The following is a 22158-nucleotide window of genomic DNA, read 5'->3' as shown; positions in this document are numbered from 1 at the left end:
TCTTTTAGCCACCTTTTGCAATTCCTACTATTTGGCTTATATCCACTGGCATTTTTGGTATATCCACTGTTTTCCCATTGATTTTTAAACTCAAATTTTCTTAAATTTTCTTTGAAACAGAACTAATAAAAACCTTTAATAAAACCTTTTAATAAAACCTTTAAAAAGCCATCACTTTCATTAAAGCTTTGGGGAAATCTGTTCTTAAACAGATTATGCTTTTTCATTCAAATATTTCATTCAAATATTTCATATGAAATATTTCATTCAAATATTTCATTCAAATATATGCTTTTTCATTCAAATATTTTCTTCCTTTTGATACAGTTCATATTTGTTATCTTTTTAAATTCTGTTCATGTATAAAAGCATAATCTCTAGATTCTAAGCAAGCAATGTAAACATTTTTTCTTTATCTGTCAAGATGGTGAATAAAACGTAATTTCCTCATGTTTGGTTCAACATTATTCTAGTTTAGGAACCTGACATCTATGGTTTTCAGAGATTTTAAGAAAGTTTTGGTATTGGACGCATGTAACCTCTAAGATATTTCATTCACAGTTCTCCAAGTTTAGCAGGTTTTTGTTCTTACATAGAGTAAGTGTGCAGTCAAAAGGGAATGATCCTATTCTCTAGTGTGGTTGATGGTCTATAGAAAACACGAATGAGTTCCTCCTTTTGTTCACTGTCTGTTAAACATTGATGACTGGCCTCAGACGCACTGTTATCCTGGCAACAGCATAAAGGTTATGGAACTATATACATTTACACATATCAAGGCATGCATGTGATAACAAATGCTATATTTAAGGCTGTAAAATGATTCGTACTTTTATTTTCTCTCCACTTTTAAATAAACAAATCTTTTCATATAAAATTTGTCTAAGCCCACTCTTGCTGTGCAGACTCTTTCTATTCCTTGGGCTTTTGCTGTTAGCTATAATGGAAAAAGGATCAGGTCCTCAACTCTGTGTCCGTATGCAGTCTATTGACCTCAGTTTCCATTATTTCATAGAGTCTTCTTTTCATTAACAAGAATTTTTAAAAAATGAGGATAAGTTTACAGAACATTCAGGTAAAACTCTTAGTGACTGCACAGTGCAGCCATCATCACTGCAGGAAGTCCTTGATGGTGAGTGAAGGTCACATAATCTTGTAATCTGAAAGACTGCCTCAGCAGAAACTGTTTGAAGCTATAGCACATTTAGCTATAGATTTTTCTTCATACAAATATTCTAATTACAAAGGTTTGAGACTGCATGTGAACCATATAACAACGTAAATTTTTCAACAAAATAAACTTCAGTTCATGTCTGGAAGCTTAATTTTGACTCATCCATGAGTAAGTTATTACTAATGAATAACTCAGAACTTCAGTTCCTGGCAAGTACTGGCTCTGAGAATAACAATATGCGCTCCTGGCATAAAAAAAGAAGAAATTAAAATAACAAAATAGCTTTCACGAATAGCTTCATTTACAAGAATCCTTGAATTGTCACAGTCCAGATTATCAGTGGACAGCGTTTGCATCACCCAGAACAGCCAGCACTGGAATTCTGAGAGCTCTATCTCAGTGAGGAGATCAGAGGTAGACCCAACAGCAAACAACATATGGCCATCTACTCTTAGAGGGCGCATTTCTATTATATGTTGGTAAAGTGCTGCAGGAATGTTTTTACTGGTTCTGTTTGTGGTGTGCTAGCATGTCCCTGAATAAGCAAAAGATTTCACTCTGTTTTCCTCAAAGATGTGAAAGAAAAAGTTATCTTTTTTCTTGTATTGCATGGTTGAAAATGATCGCTTTTTCCATATCAATAAATAACTGAATTCATTTCAGAAAGCATGCAAGATGGAAAGCCTGGCATGTGGTATGTATCCATTCCTTTCCATTTTTCATATACATTATTCCCTTGTAATGAACCAAATTTTAAATAAAATAAAGCTTCTGATTTCATGTTTGTGGCCATCAGTTTTCTAAGGTCAAAAGAAATTTCCTCATATTCAGCTATGATTTCTATCTTATCCCAAATATAAGTTATCCAGAAATATGTATTATAAGAGCTAAACACATATTACTATTTCACATTGAGGACAGTTGTGGAATATCTATATATTTAAAAAAAATCAAAATATACAACTTTACTCCCTTTATGCCTTACTGTCATAAAAAACACATCTGAAACTTTTATATGCTAGTTCTTATAAAGAACAGTAATAGCCAACAATAAAAAATTCAACTATCCTGAAATACAGTAAAAGCAAAAAAGTAACAAAAAGATTACCATTTTAAGAGAGAGTTTATTTTTAATGAAACAAAGAAAAAACATACATTAATCCCTGACGGCCCCTAAATCTGCAATAAGCTGGAAGAGGCTATTCTGCTTTATCCAAAGATGTTTTTTGTATTATTTTAAATGTCTGTGATGTATTTTAATACTAAATTTTGTTTTTATATAACATCGTAGTGCTTCATATAGAATATCAACTTACTTGTGTATTATCATTAAAAACATGTTAAATAACATCATAATAATCAGATATACTACGTCTTCATTTTTGTTTGCATTATTTTTTCCAGCTATTAGTTTCAGAAAATTACCATTAGTGGTGGTGTTCTCTTCATGAACAGCATACAGTAATTTGCAAAATCAAGCAAGGATGAAAATGTGATTGAAATATAGGAATTTTTCTAATGAAATATTATATTACATTATAAATTATTGATAGAATGCTTCTGGAACTCTTTTCTGACATGCTCATCTTTTTTAGGGAAAATTTCCATTAGAGATACAGCTATTTTCAGGTTATGTTTGGTGTCAAATACATGTTTTCCCAACAGCACTGTTAAAACGTAGTAAATATAAGATTTTAAGATCCATTCCACAGTACATACCCAATGAAAACATTGCACTGAATTCAACTGGAGAATTGCCTAATTCAGAAACACAGTTTAACCCTTTATCTTAGGTATTTTAATGGTACAAGACAAGTTTTACATATTTATGTTGAACAGATGTTTAGAAAGTATTCTTATGCAACTATCACATCTTAGCAATATTATGCCTGCATCACCTTCACTGTTCACAACAAAAGACGTTACTGCAAATTACTGTTTTAATGTGAAGTTCTAACACTATTGATTGCAATCTAAGAATTTCTCTTTTAATTGAAATCAATGACCACGTGCTAACTGATTTATATCAAGCTAAAACTGGTAAAAGAAGTCCTTGAAAACATCAGTAGTTACCATATCCATTTGTTAAGTTCAATGTGCTGCTACATGTAGGCACAAAGCTTAAGAAGATACACAGGTGTTTGGTCTTCTGGCCTCAGAAAACAGAGCAGAAAAGGTTCTACCTTAATACATCCAGGGAACGGGGAAGTTAGTGATAAATTCTAAGAAACAACATTTTCCTTTATTTCAAGCAGAGCTCTAAGGTATTTTACATTAAACAATTTACTCACAAAACAGTACGGCCAAAACAGCTTTTTACTCAAGATCTTTATCTCAGTACTTATCTGTTGATATCCTTGACACCAAAGGAGCATAAAAGAAACAGTCCATTTGAAAAACAATGCAAAGCAGAACACACATACTAAAATATAAAAAACAAACTCTTAGAATCTGTAGTCAAAAATTTTCTCAGGGTTTTCAGTTGTATTTTCCTACCTGGCCCATCCCAATCTTCTGTCTCCACAGCAAGTTGCCCTGGTTTCTCTGGCCTTGCATCACCATCTGATTCTGCTGCCTCCTGAATGCCTTCTTCATTGCCTGAAAAATGAAGAAATACAGTATTGACATACTTCTACAGTAACTTTTAGACAGAGCTCCTACAGCATCCAAGTGAGTGCTTACTTGCATAAGTGAGAAGATATGCATGTCTAAAAGCACAGAGGAAAGGAAAAAAATGTATTATTAGGCACAGAAATCTGTGAGTTCCCAGTGATTCAAATAAGCCCTGAGTACTAATTCTGCTAAGAGACAAATCTTGGAAATCAGCATTTATCTGGTATACTTAGAAAAACAGAATCACAACTTGCACCTAGTCTGTAAAGCAATGAACAAAAGATCACAAGCTTGTATACACAAATGAGAGAAACAAATCGACTTGTTATTCCTGGGCTAAAGGGGTGATTAAGCAAAAAAAGCTTTCAGTTAAATGCTTTGTTGAACTGACACCTAACTGTTGCTTATGTATTGCAGATTAATGATACTTACTAAAGAGATGTGGTCCCCTAACAACTCTGGCATTTCTGACAAACAATGGAGATCTATTCCATGGTATTTAGGAAAGTAAGGAGTTTCGCTTTAAAGATTTTAAGCTACTGGCAAATCCCTATAATAACTTTCTCTCCGTAAACCTTAAATTAAAGAACTGTAACATTTCTGATGAATTTTAGGCTGTTTGCCATCTAGAAGCAGTTGAAAAAGCCTGTCTGCCTTCAATAACTATCCAGTATAAGATAGTGTATAGGATGCACTGACCATTATGTTCATGTTAAATTTTTAGAGGTGACCATTTAATTATTATTTGAAGAATTTCTCGTTGAATGTGCTGTTATTTCAGTCAAACTGATTCTAGGCAAGCTCCATGCAAAAATACTTTGGAAAACCACTACAAACAAAAATATTGAAGGTGAGGGGTTCAGGTAATAGTACAAAGTGATCCGGTTGCAATAAGTGTTCAAACAATGTGTTAAGAGTGCTTATCCAAGCCAGTAACTTACTGTGCTTGTAGATTTTGGGTTGGGTTGGGTTGGGTTGGGTTTTTATTTTACTAATGAATCCAAGAAACCCCTTGCATAGGAAGATATTATGAAGAATAGAAAAATCATAGCTACACAATAAACTACATCAGTCAAATAGGACTAATTCATGGTTTAAATTTTGTACAAACACAAGCAAACTCAAAAAAAAAGTGTGTCCAACAGAAAAGGAGCAGCGTTAAAAGCAAATGCTGTGCATTTCAGAATCTGAAAGTCAAACTGCTTGTTGATTTGATCAGAGTAAAGCAAGAAGGAGCAAAAAGCACAGCAATTAAGGAGTAACTTGCAATTTTTTCCCACTCCTGATAAGAAAAGCTTTTATTAGCAACATAGGTAAAGAAATGTGATTATAAACCATGCCAGATCCCCCCCATGTTATCAATGGAGCTATATTTATACTTGATAAGATTGTGACCCAGAGTTTTCAAGTACATGATTGTATACAAGCACTATGAAGTATTAACTTTATGTGCACATGTAACATCTGGTAATAGCATATTCTTCCTTGCATTCACAAAACAAAGAGTTTTTGAAATCTTAAATATAAGAGCCTGGTAAACTACTACTCACACAAACACAACACCATATCTGCTAACAAGTACTAAAAATATAGTTCAGTGGATTCACAGACACTTAAAGCTAAAGGCATCATGAATATCTAGTATAACTTTCTGTGTTACACACACTGTATAATTTTACCAAGGCATTTGTAGTTCATGTGCTTCAGTTCAATCTCAAGTTACCATTTAGAAGAGAGAGTCTTAAAGACTCACATGCAGAAAAATTCATTAAGTTTCTTGCAAGTAGATTTAGCAATTATTTGTTTTTACCAACTGCCCGATTTTGCATTAGAATTTCTCTAGTTAGTTTGCAGTAATTGAACTGAGTTTTGCTTTTGTCTGACAGACTGAAGAACCTCCTATTATCATTATTATGAAGGTATTTCTACCTTCATAGCTACTCATGGTTGCAAAAAAGCACTCCTTATGGAGGATAAAGGACACTTTTCCAAGGCTCAAACCTGGCCAAACTGACTCCAGTTTTCTCCAAAATGTCAGAAGGCACTTCACAGAAGGACTGTTGTAATGATGAGTTTCTAACTTAAGCTATATGATCACTGTACATAACTCTTAAAATACTCTTTGCATTGGCTTCTTATACCAAAGAAAATGTTTTTCCTCCACTGTAAACAACAGATCTATATGGACTGAATTAAAAAAAAAACAGCCCTTAAAAATAATAAAAAATGTCTTCAGATAGAACCCAAGCATGGAGAATTTTAGCTACAAAATACAAAGTTTTTCCAGGTTATAATATATGCAAACCCAGTGTCAGCATGCAAATTTGAGCATTCTTTCAATCAATGCAACCAACCAGAACATCAAATAAACAAAACTATTAGAATTGAAAGAGGTGGAGAAACTTATGTGAAAATATTGGACTGAAGGGCAAAAGAAGGACAGAGTTTCAGCTAAGGTATACAACCTACAATATGCAGTAATTAAGCATTTGGGAGATGAAGGAAGATCTGAAAACTTATGTTAGCAGATGGCTTAACTTTTCACTAACTTGCACTTTCAATGTTTCATGAAGTACGGCGTAACATGTGTTTCATAATCAAGTTTTCATGAATTAATGCATGTCCTGTGCCAGTAGAGTAAAACAAAATATGTATAATTTACATTAAGGAAAACTATGTTTCCTATCTAAAACTATCTATGATTGTTTATGTGAATATTTTCTACTATTCACCAACTACCAAGTCCATGTGTTACACACCTGAAATATCACCTCGCTGTTTTCTCCTCTTTCTCTGTATTAAAGCAGCTTGCTTGGGAAAACAGCAAACTATAGATTACTGTGGACTTTATAATCCACTGGTGTAGCAATTCTAACCCAGGTCAGATGACTGTCAAGGTCAAATGAAGCAAGGCCAGATGAAAATGGACAATCCACATCAGTCCACTTGGAGCTGGAGAAACGGTGACTTTAAGAAGACAAAAGGAGGCTTAGTACAAGAACTGGTAACAAAATATATCTCTCAAGCTATTTTTTTCTTTTATTTTCTGTTATTTAATACTCTGTTAGAAGCTGACCTTTGTTTAGCTCAAAGCATCTTATTTCCATTTTCTTTCCATTGTTTACCCTTTTGTTCAATCACTATTTCTCAGTCTGAATATGACTATTTTTATTTATATTTATTTTAAAACCGATTACAGTTTTCTTCAACTTACAGGCACAGGCCTTTGAGTTTAACTTCATCCAAGGCATTTTTTTTTCCTTCTTCCATGTTGAATCAAGTGCTTTTTCCTTTATATATACCACTCACTTTGGTGCTATCCTGTTGATTCCTTTCCAACCTTATTAGTTGCTTTTTCTCATGCTTATTTCTTCAATTTGCTGTTCAATTATATTTTACTTTTAAGTTAAAGAAGAAATAACTTTTTACTATGAACACCAATGAGTGGCATAGAAGTACTCGGATGCCCTAAAAAGAAGCAAAAACTGCTTCTGTTGAAGTTTTTTTCTTACGGCAGCTAAGATCAGTAAGTGAATTGCGTCATCTAAAAGGACATTATTGCATTAAAAAAAGACTCATGAGCAAGAATCTACAATATCATATAGCACATTTAGTCAGGAGTCTACTAGACTTTCAGCACTTTCTCTACATTTAGTACTAAAACTACACTTTGGGCAGAATTCATTTCCTTCAGCTATAAATGTCTGAAAGTTAGACTAGTCCAGGCTAATTATGCAGGCTCTCCTATAGTCAGGGAAGAGAGAGGGAGAAACTTCCACAATGACTCATCCCATTCTAGGATGTCTGAGATATGAGACCACTCTTGGTGTCTGAGAGAGTTGAGATGAATCATCCACTGGAACACACAGCTTAGACCAGGAACCTATCTTTAGTCAGCTAAAGTTAGGTGAAACAAATCTCTGCCTTATGTTTAAGTGCTGAATACACAAAACGCTAATTAAGTCAGAGAAAAAATAAAATGACTGCTGAAGTCATACTACCATACTGCAGTTGTCTGAATAAAATTTTTATCTTGATCTTAACTATTTCTTATCAGAATTAACTGGTTATGTGGCTCTTCAAAAATAGTTCAAAGATTTTTTTTATGTTGTTTTTAATATACTAGTGTTTATTCAGTAGAGGAGAGTGAAGACGCTAAACCACTGTAGTTGATGAGGGAATCTGAAAACTGCAAAAGACTCATATTACTCGAAACATGTGAGGCAGAACTCCAAAATCTCTGACAATATTGACAAATAGGAAAAGAGAGACTTAAATATTAACAAGTAATTCACCTTAATATTTTTAACAGAAATTAAAGACTTCCCAACTTTTACTTAACCAGCTTAACCAGAAGTAGTTGCCATATTTGAAAGAAATCACATGGGTTGGCAGTTATTCTCAGCCCTGCTGTTTTAATCCATGTTGTTCCTATCAATACTAGCCTCTTATAGAAATTCTCATACAATATAACTATTGAACTTTCTTGACTAGAAATGTTATAGCAGCTGTTAGTCACTCTATAATACATTTTGCAATCAGTTAAATCAACAAAGTATTTTTTTAACAATGAACAGTTCAGAACTGACAGATCTACTTTCTTGTTCACAACTGCTTATCACAGCACAGATATCATATATGTTTTCCAGGTGCTTCCTATAGTTAGGATACCTTCAAAGAAGCCGCTCACGAAAGATAAGGTCATAAAAGAGATGAAAAGTGTGCAAGCTTTATACACTCATGGTTTTATCATCAGACAAAATAGCTTTGGGTGAAGGACTGTAGCAGTCACAAACAGCATACTGCAGCTTATACTAAGGTGAGAGAACATTAAAAGTTTGAAATTCAGTTTGTGCTCATTGTTCCTGGCAGCATAAATGTAAACTTAAATTGTTAATATCCTAATACAGCTGTTCAGAGTGAAACATCACTTCCCAATTACAATACATCAATTCAGAAATAAATTGTTATGAAGCCTGTAGCATTCTGTACTGCTAAAAGAGAAAGCAGATTTGATTCAGAGACTTTCATTCTCTGAAGACTTTAATTCAGCAAGGTACATAACCTTAAGTACCTTAACAGGTCAGGGTGACTTGTCATGAAAGGCAGGCTCTCTTGGAGGTTGGGGACATAAGGGGAAGAGGCCCTTTTCTCCTTTCCACCACTATCTATAGTTGCAATAATTCTAAATCCTATGAAAGAAGAATCCTGAGACTGCACATAAAATTAGCTAGAGCTTCAGCAACTATAGGTGAGCATACTAAAATTATCCCTTATTATATGCTTTATCACAGTGCCTACAACCAAGGAAGACAAGACTACAGTGGCTACGATGTCTTGCAAGAAGTTGAGAGAGAGAGACAGAAAGGGAGGTAGTTTTCCAATGAAGCCGTCATGAAAGTAAGGCACTGGGATAACAGAGAACTTATGGCTATCAGCATTAGACTCTGATATTACTTAAACTGAGGTATATCAGAAATAACTCCAAAGAAGCCCACCAAAATCAACTGAGACTCCCTGCTGTACAAATACAGCAAGTTTGAGCAAAATCTGGCCCTCAAATGCTTGACTTGCTAACACACCTGAAAAAAACAACTATTCTACATATGTTAATCCACTGAATTTTATTTCAGATTATACTAATCATTTCAATACTTTGCTTCTTTGCAAACAATTATTGTATTCTGTCATGTTGATTAACAATTATAATTTATCCTAGAATAAATCTCATTTGAAATAACTGTGTGTTTCTAGGTGCCCTGAGCAATCTTGAAATTATTTATCCAGCAAATGTCAGAAATAATGCACAGTCTCTTATCCTAACTTTTAGGAAAGGTCTGTGAATATCCATGCATGAGTGAGTACCTACATGTGTACAATATGCTGTTAGTCTCCAAAATAAAGCTATGGAAATTATTTTGGTTCACATTAAAATCATCACTTTGTTTAACAGAATTACATTTTGACAGAATGACATTTTGGCATGATGATCACATTATAAACCAGTAGCAGTTATTTCTAACCATTTCAGCTACTGCACTTTTCTCCTGGGATAAGACACTGTTGTGCTTCAAGTTAACTTAGACTTAATCTTTCTGCTTCTTTAAATGTTTGATATGTTCCCATTTTTGCATTTTTTGCTTTTGAAGTCCTTTCACGACATGGACCACTCATTCTAATGCATTTCCTGCAGAAAAGTGAAAGTGTTCCTGTAAAATGTATTTCAGCCTCTCCTTCTATTAATGGGTTTTATATTTATACTAATTTTTAAGGAGCAACTGTTATGTCAATAGTACCAAAACCAAGTATCATATAGGTATATTGTCTACCTGAAATCTTCCATAAATTAAAAAGGAAATATATTTATATATGTAAATATATATGTATAACCCACCTTTCCTGCATCTTCTCAATGTTTCCCTATCAAGACTTTAACTACAAGAACTCAATTTTACATATTCAAGCACCAAGCTCGTGTACAGACTTGCATGGCTCTAAGCACTGGTCTCAGAAAAGCAACACAAGCATATTTTTTAAGATATTTAGAAGTTCCAAAATGAAGAATGTTGCTAAATATAATTTCCAAAAATGATTTTGATGGAAATCAACAACCCATGAGGTTCTAAAAACCCCCTGCAGCAGAACAGAGAGATGATTTGAGAGAGAACCTAGCAAGTTTCAAAGTATAAGTCTGAACACTTTTCAGCATGGTCATATTTTAACTTAATTAAATAAGAATTCTGTTCCTTCCCCACTGTAGAATTACATCTCTTATGTGAATTCTTCATCCAGATGAGAAAATTCTCATTTTATAATGTGCTATTGAAATCATTCACAATCATATATACATCCTGTTTTCATGTGCTTTCCACATGCCACTATATGACTAGTCACATATATTTTTTTTTACAGAGTGAAATTTTAATTTACTTTGATGCAAAGAGCTTCATGTTTTTTTGAAATAATTAACATTCCAAGTGCTTCACATAAAAAGTAGCCAATTCCCTACTGCCAGAGTTATGTTTCCATGTACATGCAGCATTATACATGGTTTCAGAAACAGTCCAGACTTCCATGAGACAAACTCAAGAGAAAGACTTAGTCATCATACATAATTGCCTCCTTCAATTTTTTCTGTTATCTACTAATATCTATCTAGCAATAATCTTTTTTCTATCAATATTTATCCAATGAGGTCATAAATGCGGAATTTGCTTCAGTTACTTTTTCTGGATCTTTGAGAGTTAAATTACTGGTAATATTCTCACTTCTGATTTGCAGCACATAGCCTGTGAGCAGCTCTGCTCTTTGGACCTGAGTTGATAATGATGCTTCAGGAGTATCTCAGAACTCTTCAAAAGTATTCAGAATTATTGTGTCAAGAGCACCAAATCAGAAGAAGGCAAAAGGGACCTTCAATATAAATGAAATTAGTGACAGATGTACAGTACACAAAGTAAGAATATGCAGTGAAATTTGTCATTTGTGCATTTCATATTTTAAAGAAGATTAGCCTTATTAATTTGCAATTCATATTCTGTCAAATTTGAGCTCAAATTTAAGTCAATCCAAGTTCAAGTTTTGTGACTCTCCAGAAAGGGGACATTGTAATACCTGTTGTAATCAAATAATCCCTTACTCATAACTCTTGATAGAATTCACAATTTCATTGTTCTTATGAAAACCAAAATGTGCTGACTGAAAAGGCTGGAGTTACTTTGATACAATGCTTAAAGTTGAGTAAGCTTTTTAAGTGTTTCTTTCACTTTATAATTCTGTACAGTTAAAATAATGTTTTCTATTCGACTCTACTTTTTGAAATGCAGTTTTCTAGTTTCGTTTTGAGATACAGTTTTCTTCTTGATGACCAATTTTTGCATTTCTTGATTAAAAGAAGGTTTTGCTTGTCTAACTAGGGCCAAATATTTAACCCACCACAGTCGATGTGAATACTGACATGGATTTCAGTGGGACTGAAAACATGGCCTGAAAGGCTACATATGGGGTAGCAGTAGATAGAGAGTAGGTGACAGGTAATCTTGCAGTAGCTATTCTGAAAGCCTTTCAGTGCTCTCAAGTGAACAGTGAAAAAAATCACTCCAACCTTTTCAGATATCTCCCTCCTCTTCTAGCAAGAAAGGAGGTGGTCCTCTGAGCTACAGTAATGGGGGGGGGGGGGGGGAGAGAGAGCAGGAGAGGTAAAGCATGAGGCAAATGCTGATGTTCAGAAGAAAAAGGTCTCCTTTCATCTTGGCAGAATCCTATCTAATTACGACTTAGCACCCTTCCAATTATCAGAGATCCCCTCCTCTCCTTATCCATATTCAGCATCTGATAAAAAGTATGTAACACACCCAGGATTCAGAAAACCCCCCCAAAAATGGGTTGTCTCAGCTGAATGAGATAGAGACAAACCCACGGGAAATCCACTCTCTGGAATGTGACAATCCAACACAGATACACAAACACACACACAAGTCAATAAGAGCTAATTACCGTATTTTTGAAAGGAGAAGCACTGTGGAGCGCTACACGGATTCTTGTTTATCCTAGGAGATGAAAATTTATTATCACACATATATGTCCTCTCCTATCTCTGCTTACCAAAAAGAATTAACGTGTCCTTCATTTATTTGGAAAGCCTACATACAGAAAATGCAATGAATTAAAATAAATAAAAAAATTAAAGGAGTATGAGCTCCAGGAGAACAGAAGTATTGCCAGGGAAAGATAATGTCAGGCTGGAGGGGTGGGGTCTGGTGCCAAGCAAAGCCGAGGGCTGTGCAATCACCTCTATCAGTGCTCTATCAGTGTCTACACTCCAGCCAAATCCAGAGAAAACAAGGAGTCAAAGATTCAGGTCAATAAGCTTATAGGCGATTTGCACAAACAGCTCCTCCAGCAAGGTAAAAAACAAAGTCATATTGGCTTTTCTTTTTTATTCCTCCTCTTTGAACTCCCTGGTCCAAACACACCCTGGAAATGTCACTGTTATATGCAAGAATTTAAAGAGCTGAGCTTATTAATCCCATTAAGAAATAAGAACAAAGTTGCCTGTAAAAATCTCCTTATTGAGCTCAAAGTGATTATGGTATAGCTGCCTTATGCTGATCCTACTTCCACTTGCTATAGCAAAAGAGGTAGAAATGTGTCATGAAATCCATTACTGAAAAAAAAGGAACATTATTGATTAAAAAGGTTTCTGGAAGAAGAAAAAAAGCTATAAATCTGCTTTCTGATCCAGAAATAGAGAAAATAGCAAGCATATTTTTAGTCATTACATGACTAACATGAAAGAGGTAAAGAATATTTACACATATGCACACAGGTATATATACAAAGTCACACGCCAGAAGAAAAGGGGACACAGAAATAATTTTCAGGGTGTTAAGAGTTTGGCTGGTATTATAGATGGCAGCCTGATAGCTTTGTACATGAGGTATGAGGGGAAAGATTTATGCACAGAAGACCTTAGCTTTGTGTATGCTTTTTCTTTTTTCACTCTGCAGCTGTTTCCCTGAATCTCAAGCCTGACTGCACAACCAGGTCACATGGTTTAACGTAAAAAATTCCAGTCCCAAGCTGGTCTGGCAGCCTAGTGACAAAATACAGTACACAAGCAGAAAACTCAGTTCAGGTTCTGAGCTCATCCCCTACTGCCCAAGCAGAATATGAGACTACAGCAGTAGATCTATACTCAGTATGCAGAAGCCCTTATATTCCCCGAACTGTCTTGCTGACTTAGAACTTGTATATGAGCATTCCAGATGGCACTGCATTTCTTTCCCCCTTGCAAAAACAGGCAAGCAAGCAGCAGGAACCTCAATCAGGCATCAGCACTCTAATTTGCTAAGGGAACACATGCTGGTTTGCCCTAAAGATACCATAGAACATAAATGCAATGCTTCATGAACAAATCAGTCCTCTTCCCATCTTTTGTTTCTCCCGTATCTTCCTCTGTCACCACCCGAAGCACACTTAGCAGCAGGATCTAGACGTCATCTGCTCTGTAATCTACCGCCACTAGCATCAAGGCCACTCAGTCTCCTTCCACTGAGGTCTGCTGCCAATGCTACCTTGTTATGGAGTAACTCTATGGGAAGCCTATGTATGAGTGGCAGCAGAATAGCTGAGCTACAAGCAAAAGGCAAGAGAATTCAGAGATATCATCCTTGTAAATCATGACTTCAAGAAACTGGTAAGTCTTCTTCCTCTAATAATCATACATAGATATTTGTTCATCTGCCTCTTACTTCAATCAAATGCTTCCAAAATAGTCCCACATTTTCTCTCTTGATGAAAGCCTTTGCTCCATTTTCTCCTCTTCCTCTGAACACAGCTACTTAACTATCTACTAATCTCAGGTGATCTCTCCAACTGCTCAAGATAACTTTTCCCTTGAAAGTTAATCCCTCGCTGAACCCTTCTGCTGAGAAGGACATAAAGAAGTGTAATTTGTTTAGCCAGTTCCCACCCTCATGAAGGGGACAAGGCGCAGGTTCTCCCTGCTGTTTACAGAGAGCAACAGGTGCTGCCTCTGTTGGAGCTTGGCAAACTTTCCAAATAAAAGACAAGAGAATTTTGAGGGGATTTTCCTGAGGGTACATATGCAGGATTGCAGTCCTGCTGATAAGCTACTTTTATCTTACAGTCCAAGCTAACTTGTACTTTCAGCTTGCTTTTTGTCCCATCCCCTCCAACTTCTTGCCTTTTGTATTGTTCTCCTGCTTGTGCACCTGTTTTATAGCTGCCCTTCTGGTTTTATCATCCTATCATGCCTCCAGTTCTGTGACAGCGTGCTCCTTTCCCCTCCACTGATGTGCTCTCTCCCCCTCAACCTGACCTCCTGTAAACAGCACATATGTAGGGGCTAGTTGAGCATGCGCCAACTGAGACCCGTCTAGCATGCAAATATGACTATGAGTCAATCATCTCCCCCCCATAAATAGGGGGCAGCCCAGAGCCCCTTGAGCTCTCCTGCATGGCAGCGGGCTGCACTGCAGAACCTCCCCTTGAGCAGGGACGCCTCTCACGGTTACTCCTCGAGGTTGAGAGATTCCTTACCTGCCACAGATCCTCGGTAAGTGATTAATAGCATGCTCAACTTCTGCGAACTTCGCGAAACTTTGCTGAATTATATCTCTGATTAATTGTGCACATAATCCCTTAGACATAAACCATTGACCAAGTCTGAGACTAGGACTGGATCCAGCCGCATCTAGGCTCCTCTCAGAAGGAGTTTAGAAAGCAAGGGGGTCCAATCCGAACCTCATGACTCAACAGAAAGGTCTCCATTGCACATGCATCTGACCCTGTCCTTCATGCAGTAAATAACTGAGTGAACCTTGCCAATCGAACCTCATTAAATCATTCTTATTTACGATTGAACTTTGTTAAGTTGCTGTCTTACTGCAATAAACGTAGTGCTGCTTCCCTCTTACGAGTGAAGTGCATCACTCCTTTCGTGACAAATTCATTTCTTCTCTTCTCTCTGTTAGCACGTCCTTATGCTCTCATTATTCTCCTTTAAAAGCAGAAAGGTATTCTATATGAGTGATCTGCCAGTTTCTGTACTAGGCTTTGGGCCATCCAGTCTATCACTCTTCTGCATAGGAGACAAGTTACTTCCTCCTTATCCACACCATCTTTGCCAACAGTAGAAGCACTGGCTAATGCTAATTTAATAAATTTTCTTGATCTGAATTTAATCTGAATTTATCTTAATCTGATCCAGATTCTGATTCCAGATATCCACTATCTGGACACTGCAGAGAAAGGCATCTTTAGCAATGGACACTCCAGGATAATACGGCTTTGTACGGATAGCACCATCAGATATTCCCATTACCAGAAATACATCAATTGCTAATACATAAGCCTAAATGCCAATTTTCAAAGGCCACAAACTGACCAAATGCAACGTATTTTCATCAGGGCTACCTCCTACCAAATTTTTAGTTTCTATTCCAAAGGAATGAAACAGTGCAGCTTTCTAGCTCTATGCCTATTTTATTATTATTGTTGTTTCCAAAATATTCTATTTCCCCTAATCTCAGTCTCAAAATTGCAAACAAACCAAACATCTGAATGCCATTTATTTTGAGGTTCTTACAAAAATACTCATTCTCAGGTGGGAAACTTCATCCAAAAAGGTTAAAATTTCACAGTTATAAGCTTAAAGCCACACCTGATAAATAGTAGGTTCCTAACGTCCATTTTGCTTTTAATATATACATGCTTAAACACTGTTCATTTCTTCATATTTGACTGTAAACGTAAGATAGCTAGGAACAATTATTCTCATGTGGCAAAGTTATTTGTGGTATTGCAAAAGGGGAGTTGGTGGGTGGAATTTTCCAGATTTCTTGTTGTAAAAGCCATTAGTGAGCAAAAGCATAAGGGAAAAATAGCCAAAAGTCATAATTTTGAAAAAAGGGAAGTCATAAAATGACACGGAGCTCAATCAATGTGATTAATTTGCTTTACACTTTGCAGAGGCTTTTGCCTTCACCTTCTAATTCTGGCAACTGTTCTGTTGAATCAATCTCACAAACCCAAATTAGTAAGGTGGGAATGACAAGTAAGGCTTCATAAAGGTTAGCTGCAATTTAGACAACAAGAGACAGGTCTCTGCTTACAATACAATCAGGCATAGTTTGACTGAAAATCTCTTCAGTTAAAAAGCCTAAGTTATCAAGTTGTGAATGCACATCCTCTACTTTCATCCATCTCAATGAATCATTAGTTTGGTGAATTGTTATTTTTGGTGCCTAGTTTCGATAGTTAAAATCTTTGTTCTCAGTGGTTCCTTGCATTTACATAGGTGGGGAAGTATGAAAAACACAGTACGGAAAAAGGTCCACCAACACCCCCTCCTCACCAGTTGTGCCATTCGTTGCCCAGGTCTCTGCATTCCTACTGGAACCCACCTCCGGTCATTTGTCCTCTTGTTCTAGGTCAACTAGGAAGGAACACCCTCGGGAGAAGCAAGGGGAGCCAGGACAGATGGACAGTTTATACCCAGGAAACTCCCCTTAATTTCTAGAACCTTCAATGGCGAATGGTAGCAAAACAAGAATGCAGAGCTAGCATAGAGGGTTCCCACACAAATCCTGATATTGTCTAGAAAAAGCATATGGAAACATAGATCTGCATTAATTTTTTCCCTCCTCTGAAGATATCTTGTTTTACAGGCCACCAATACTGTCACAGAGCAAAATATAAAAATCAAAGTCAGGCCCTCAAAAAAATTAAAATAAATTTATTTGCTCCCTACTCTCTAACCTACTTGTTACATTTCTCATTTTCAAACTTTTAGTCATGACATTAAGGAAAAATTATTTTAAAAGAGAAAAATTTTATTTCTCATATTATCTTTTGATTTCAATACTGAAGCACTAAAAGGAAAAAGAAAAAATACCCTTATGAATTATCGCCAGATTCATGATAAAAATCATGTTACATTAGTCTTATATTTAGTATTACTTAATATAGTCACAAACTCTTCCACTGAGAAAAGGGCATAAAAGAAACCTATCTGCTTCCCAGATTAGTCTTCTCCTCTTGTGTTTTGTTCTTAGAAAAGACATACATGGCCACATGCTAATATCACTTCAGCTATGACCCTGAAGAATCTGAGACATTATTAAAAAACAATAGATTTGCAGTCTACCATTTCATCCTTTTCCAGGGTATATTCTCTGCTTACTTCAGAGTGAGACTTTCTGTCACACTGCCTCAGCTGGAAGTAGATTAGGGGTTTTATGTGACCCTTCATCCTCAGAAATTTCCTTTTCAACTTTTCCTCTCTAGCAGTTGTAGTGGATAGGTTTAAGACTCTTTTAGAACTACAATACACATCACTTGGAAAAAGAAGTGCTGGAGAGTCAAAAGGTATTCAGCTTGAAGAATCAACAGATGTCTTTATAACACATATGGTAATCTGGTCCATATTTAAATTTATTCTCGTTTAATTCCTGACCTTGTTAAATACAATGCCCTGAATTCAGTGTTTTCCCTGAAAGATGTGCCCAATAAAGGCAAGTAACAGGAAAACTTGAAATTCAATATGAATATGCAACAATCATTACTATGATTATAGTAAATGTAAAGCATATATTTGTGTGACTTTCACCCAGAACAGTAGTATTTCCATCGGTGGGCCCTGGAAATACAGCAAGTAGAGCAGAGAAACAGCTACCTCAAACCAATATGAATGGTACACAGTCTTCTAATGGTGACAGAAGGAATTCAAGAGATGCCAGTATGACAATTAGTTAAATTCAAGTTTAAATAATTATTAAGTAATGCCAGTATCAGGACACATTTTCTTTCAGCTAAGCAAAAAAGTGCCTAAAAGGCATGTGAGCAACAAGTGAATGCATAGTAATTGTTGTACCTGTCTACAGCCCAGTTTGAGACCATTTATAATCTGGTCTTACTTCACAATAAGCTTTGCAGCAGTTATGGAACTCTAAACTACGGAACAGACTTCTGATCTCTTAGGATTATTTCTTACTAAGTATCAAGTACCTACAGGGCAGAAATAAATGATTTTTTTCCAAAGTTTGTAAACTACATAGAAAACATGTAGAAATTACATTTTCTTGCCTTCCCCACTGATGACAGAAGACTAACAGTATGCAATCACACTACTTGACTATTCAGACAGATTTATTCTAGCTTGTCTAAGGCAGGCAAAAGTGATAAAAAAAAAAAACAAGAGGATATCAAGCTATCATGAGAAAATGTATGTCAGTATCGGCAAAAGAACAGAAAGACAGAGAAAATCATTGATATCCAACTGCCTGCGGGGGTTTTGGACTAAGGGAAGAACATCATCACAACAATTCCAGCTATTTGATAGGCATCCTTACCTGCAGAAGACAAACAATAAAGCAATCAAGTGGAAATCTGGCAGGAAGAAGAACAAATCAATGTTCTACATAACAATAATGATAGTGTGCTTTTTCTGTAAGCTGAATGGGAAACAACACAACCTTGCAGACTGAACACCGAGTAAGAATGAGTCGGTGTGACTTATGCTAAAACACATATATGTGCTATAATTTGAAAGTAATGCATCAAAAAGGCACTGCAACTTTAAAAGTTATCCTTTCACAAATCATTATTTTTCTTGCTATGCATAGTAAGTGCTATTACAAGCAGTATTTTAATCCTAAAATCTACAGACACAATCTGTTTTTCTAGCAATGTTTCCTAGGAAAGGAAGCAATGAACAGACATGCTGTATTGTTAGCTTCATATCTGATAATAATGGACTTTTGAGACCTCTGTTATAGTTAAATAAAGAGAAAGTAACATTCTTGGAGAATAACATTAAAGGCAAGATGATTCACCTCCCTGAAAAGGGAATCTTCCATCGCATTTAAATACTTACCCCTTTGCAGACTAACTCCAAAAGTCACTTATTTTCCTTTTTTTCAAGTATCAATAGGACTTTATGTAAATTTTAAAAACCACAAAATCTTTTTGACCAGTCGGACACAGTTATATCAATATTCCCTCAAAAGATGGGCTACAATGATTACCTTTATTACAAAAGTATTCCACTTCTTCACAGCTCAGATTTTCAGGCTCAAACTCTGCGGAAAAGCTTTCCTCCAACGGAAAGTCGTCTTTAGAGATAATATCGTTTTCCTCAGACAGGCACTCTTCTTCTTCATCCTCAATGGCATCCTCAAGGGGCCCTTTAAAAAGAATCAGGAACACTGTGGCAAACCATCTAACAGGACAACGTGAAATAAAACCTTAGTGAACTCCTAACCGGAGGCCTTGAGCTAGTTTTTCCTTCTACTGCTGTGTTCAGCATTTATTAGAACTGACCAAATAGTATTTAACAGAAATTGAAACAAAAAGTGACTTCTTTCCTAACTGATTACTTAAAATCAGAATATGCAAATTGCAAATATGCAATTACTGTGCCACTAACACTTGCACGTTTCTTTCATTATTTCATTATTCATCAGATTCTAATATTAGAAGTAGATAGTTCTAACAATGAAAATCAAAATTACTTATAAAACCCTTCTCTTGTCATTTTTTTTATGCTGAATTACAGTACTTAACAGGTTTCCTTTACAGACTTCATTTCTAGAGTTAACAGGACTGATATCAGTAAAGTACTGTAGAGGTACTGACAGTATAAACTTCAATTTATTCTGCTGTTTTGCTTCAGCCAACACCTGAAGGGGTTTAAAAAGTGTTTCATATTCTCTGTGATCATTAATTTACTATATTCTTTAATAGACTACCAGTCTATTATCCCAGATGGGAGTCAGACAGCCTTATCATTTCATTTCACAGAGGCCAAAGAACCATTGTGGTAAACTACTAGCCGAGGGCCACAGAAACGTAAGCTAGTTACAGAAGCAGGGCATAAGTTTGAATTTGAAATGGCAGCCTGAGGTCTTTGATTCTTCTAGTTACCTAGACATCCTATTCCTACAGATCCTCTTGAGGAGAGAGTGTCTGGCACATCTAAAATACATAATGCCTAGGTTACAAATTGGAATGTACTCAAAAATTAAAATTTCTTCTTTCTTATGTACACACTTTACGGTCATTGGTTAATAGTAACTACATAGTAAAGACATCTCTTGTGCAGGTGCAGAATTTTACCCCAATTTAGATAGAGATTTGAAGTAATTGGACATATTTTAACTAAGATTTTATTAAATGTCAGTATGTTTCAAAACCCATCTTAAGACTGGATTTCAAAAGAGAGATCTCATTATACATGATTGAGACTTGAAAAAAAAATTAAATATTTCACTCTCCAATGAAAGCAGAGCCTCATTTATAATTGACTGAGTATTTCTTGCTAGAAATGAAAGCTAGCTAGCTAATGAAAAAAAATGTAATTTGTATTTATATGATGGTTTTCCAGTATTAAATACACTATTCTTATGTATTCTGTCATGCTGTGACACAATACCCAAATGATTCTGTTGCAGTTGATGAAAAGGGAGGGATAAAATTTTTAAAAGAAATCAAATATTGACTACACTCTAATTTTACGTAATTTATTATGAGTCAGTGACTACCTACATTTATTAAAACAGCAAAATTCACTTTAGGCTACGCTTCGCAATTCTTGCTTCAGAAGAATATGACAGTTACTTTTTACTGAAATTGATTGAGATTTCCAGCTGGGATTACATAAATTAATATAGCTTACTATCTTTCATGGAAATATGACTATTTAAGCCAGCTGAGAATCTGACCAAATGAACTCACTTTTGTGGACACATACTCACCGTGTTAGTCACCATTCAGCAATATATCTCTTAAAATAAAGGGCTATTATTATAGCTGAAGAAATTAAGTTTCCCCACTATCAAAGTGTCCATTATGGTTAATTGCACTTTCTAGCTTTGTTGGGAGAAAATCCAGCAATTGAATAGGCATACAGAATAAAGAGTGGATATCCTACTATACTAAGTGGAGAATAAAACATTAATGTATATTAGAAGAATTGTCAGCAATGCATTGCATTTAAATATAAGCAACTTGGGCACCTTACATGTGTCCAATTTCAATTCAGAGATAAAAACACAAACCAAATAATGTAAACAGCAGCAATTATATAAGATAAATAACAAACCATTTTCTATTCTTGCCTCTCTTTTGATTTTAATTTTTATTATTAAAGGCAATTTGTTTTTTAAATTTGGAAAGGACATTTATACATATCTCCATAAATCCACCAAAAATATCATGAGATTAAACTAGGAAGAATTCGTATACTTTTACGTCTAAAGATTATGGCAGCACTACAGAATACAAATATGAAGACTTTTTTTTTTTTTTTTAACTAGTCATCAAACAGGGAAATAATGTTTGAAACCCAAAATAGCCCTACTTGATCTGATACGTAAAGTTCAAGGGATTCAGAACAGACTATCAAAAAATATCTTCCAGATCTTATGATTTTATTAATACATGACACTGTCCATAGAGACATTTATTGGTGTGTACTCCTAGTAAGAGGAAATGCAAGTTTCAGTCATGTATAACATTGGATAAATATGTTCTACATCACATATGACTTTAACAAATTTTTCACATATTTTAATTTGGGAAAAAATATAAACTTCAGCCAACATTTCAGTGAAAGCTGGCTTCCTGATGAATGACTTGCTCTTCATCATAAATTAACTTTTTCAAATAGAGTATCTTGAAAAATACACTAAAAGCGATATACATGCAAGAAGCAATATACATGCAAGCAATCCAGTTGGAAGGTATATATGATATTTAGGTCTGTTTCCAGACATTAAGCCAGTTTGTTTGATCAGGTCACCAGCCTGTAATCAGCAAGGAATAATTACCATATATAACCTAAGATG

The 22158-nt window shown here is 35.4% G+C and overlaps 1 protein-coding gene across 2 annotated transcripts in view; it reads right to left on the bottom strand.

Annotated features, from left to right (window-relative positions):
* Window positions 1–22158, bottom strand: part of ZFPM2 (zinc finger protein, FOG family member 2) — a 314045-nt gene that overhangs the window by 231665 nt on the left and 60222 nt on the right. The window contains exons 2-3 of one of the 2 annotated variants that reach the window (XM_013954673.2): window positions 19339–19497; window positions 3671–3772 (exon numbers count right to left, since the gene is read on the bottom strand). In XM_013954673.2, the coding sequence (XP_013810127.1) occupies window positions 3671–3772; window positions 19339–19497 (261 nt within the window). The remainder of the gene's footprint in view (window positions 1–3670; window positions 3773–19338; window positions 19498–22158) is intronic. The other variant, XM_013954674.2, reaches the window with a different exon arrangement.

This window comes from Apteryx mantelli, chromosome 2 (genome assembly GCF_036417845.1).
Source record: "Apteryx mantelli isolate bAptMan1 chromosome 2, bAptMan1.hap1, whole genome shotgun sequence".
NCBI classification, from domain to species: Eukaryota; Metazoa; Chordata; class Aves; order Apterygiformes; family Apterygidae; genus Apteryx; species Apteryx mantelli.
The sequence above is the reverse complement of the archived record's forward strand: the minus strand, read 5'-3'. Positions and strand labels throughout refer to the sequence as shown.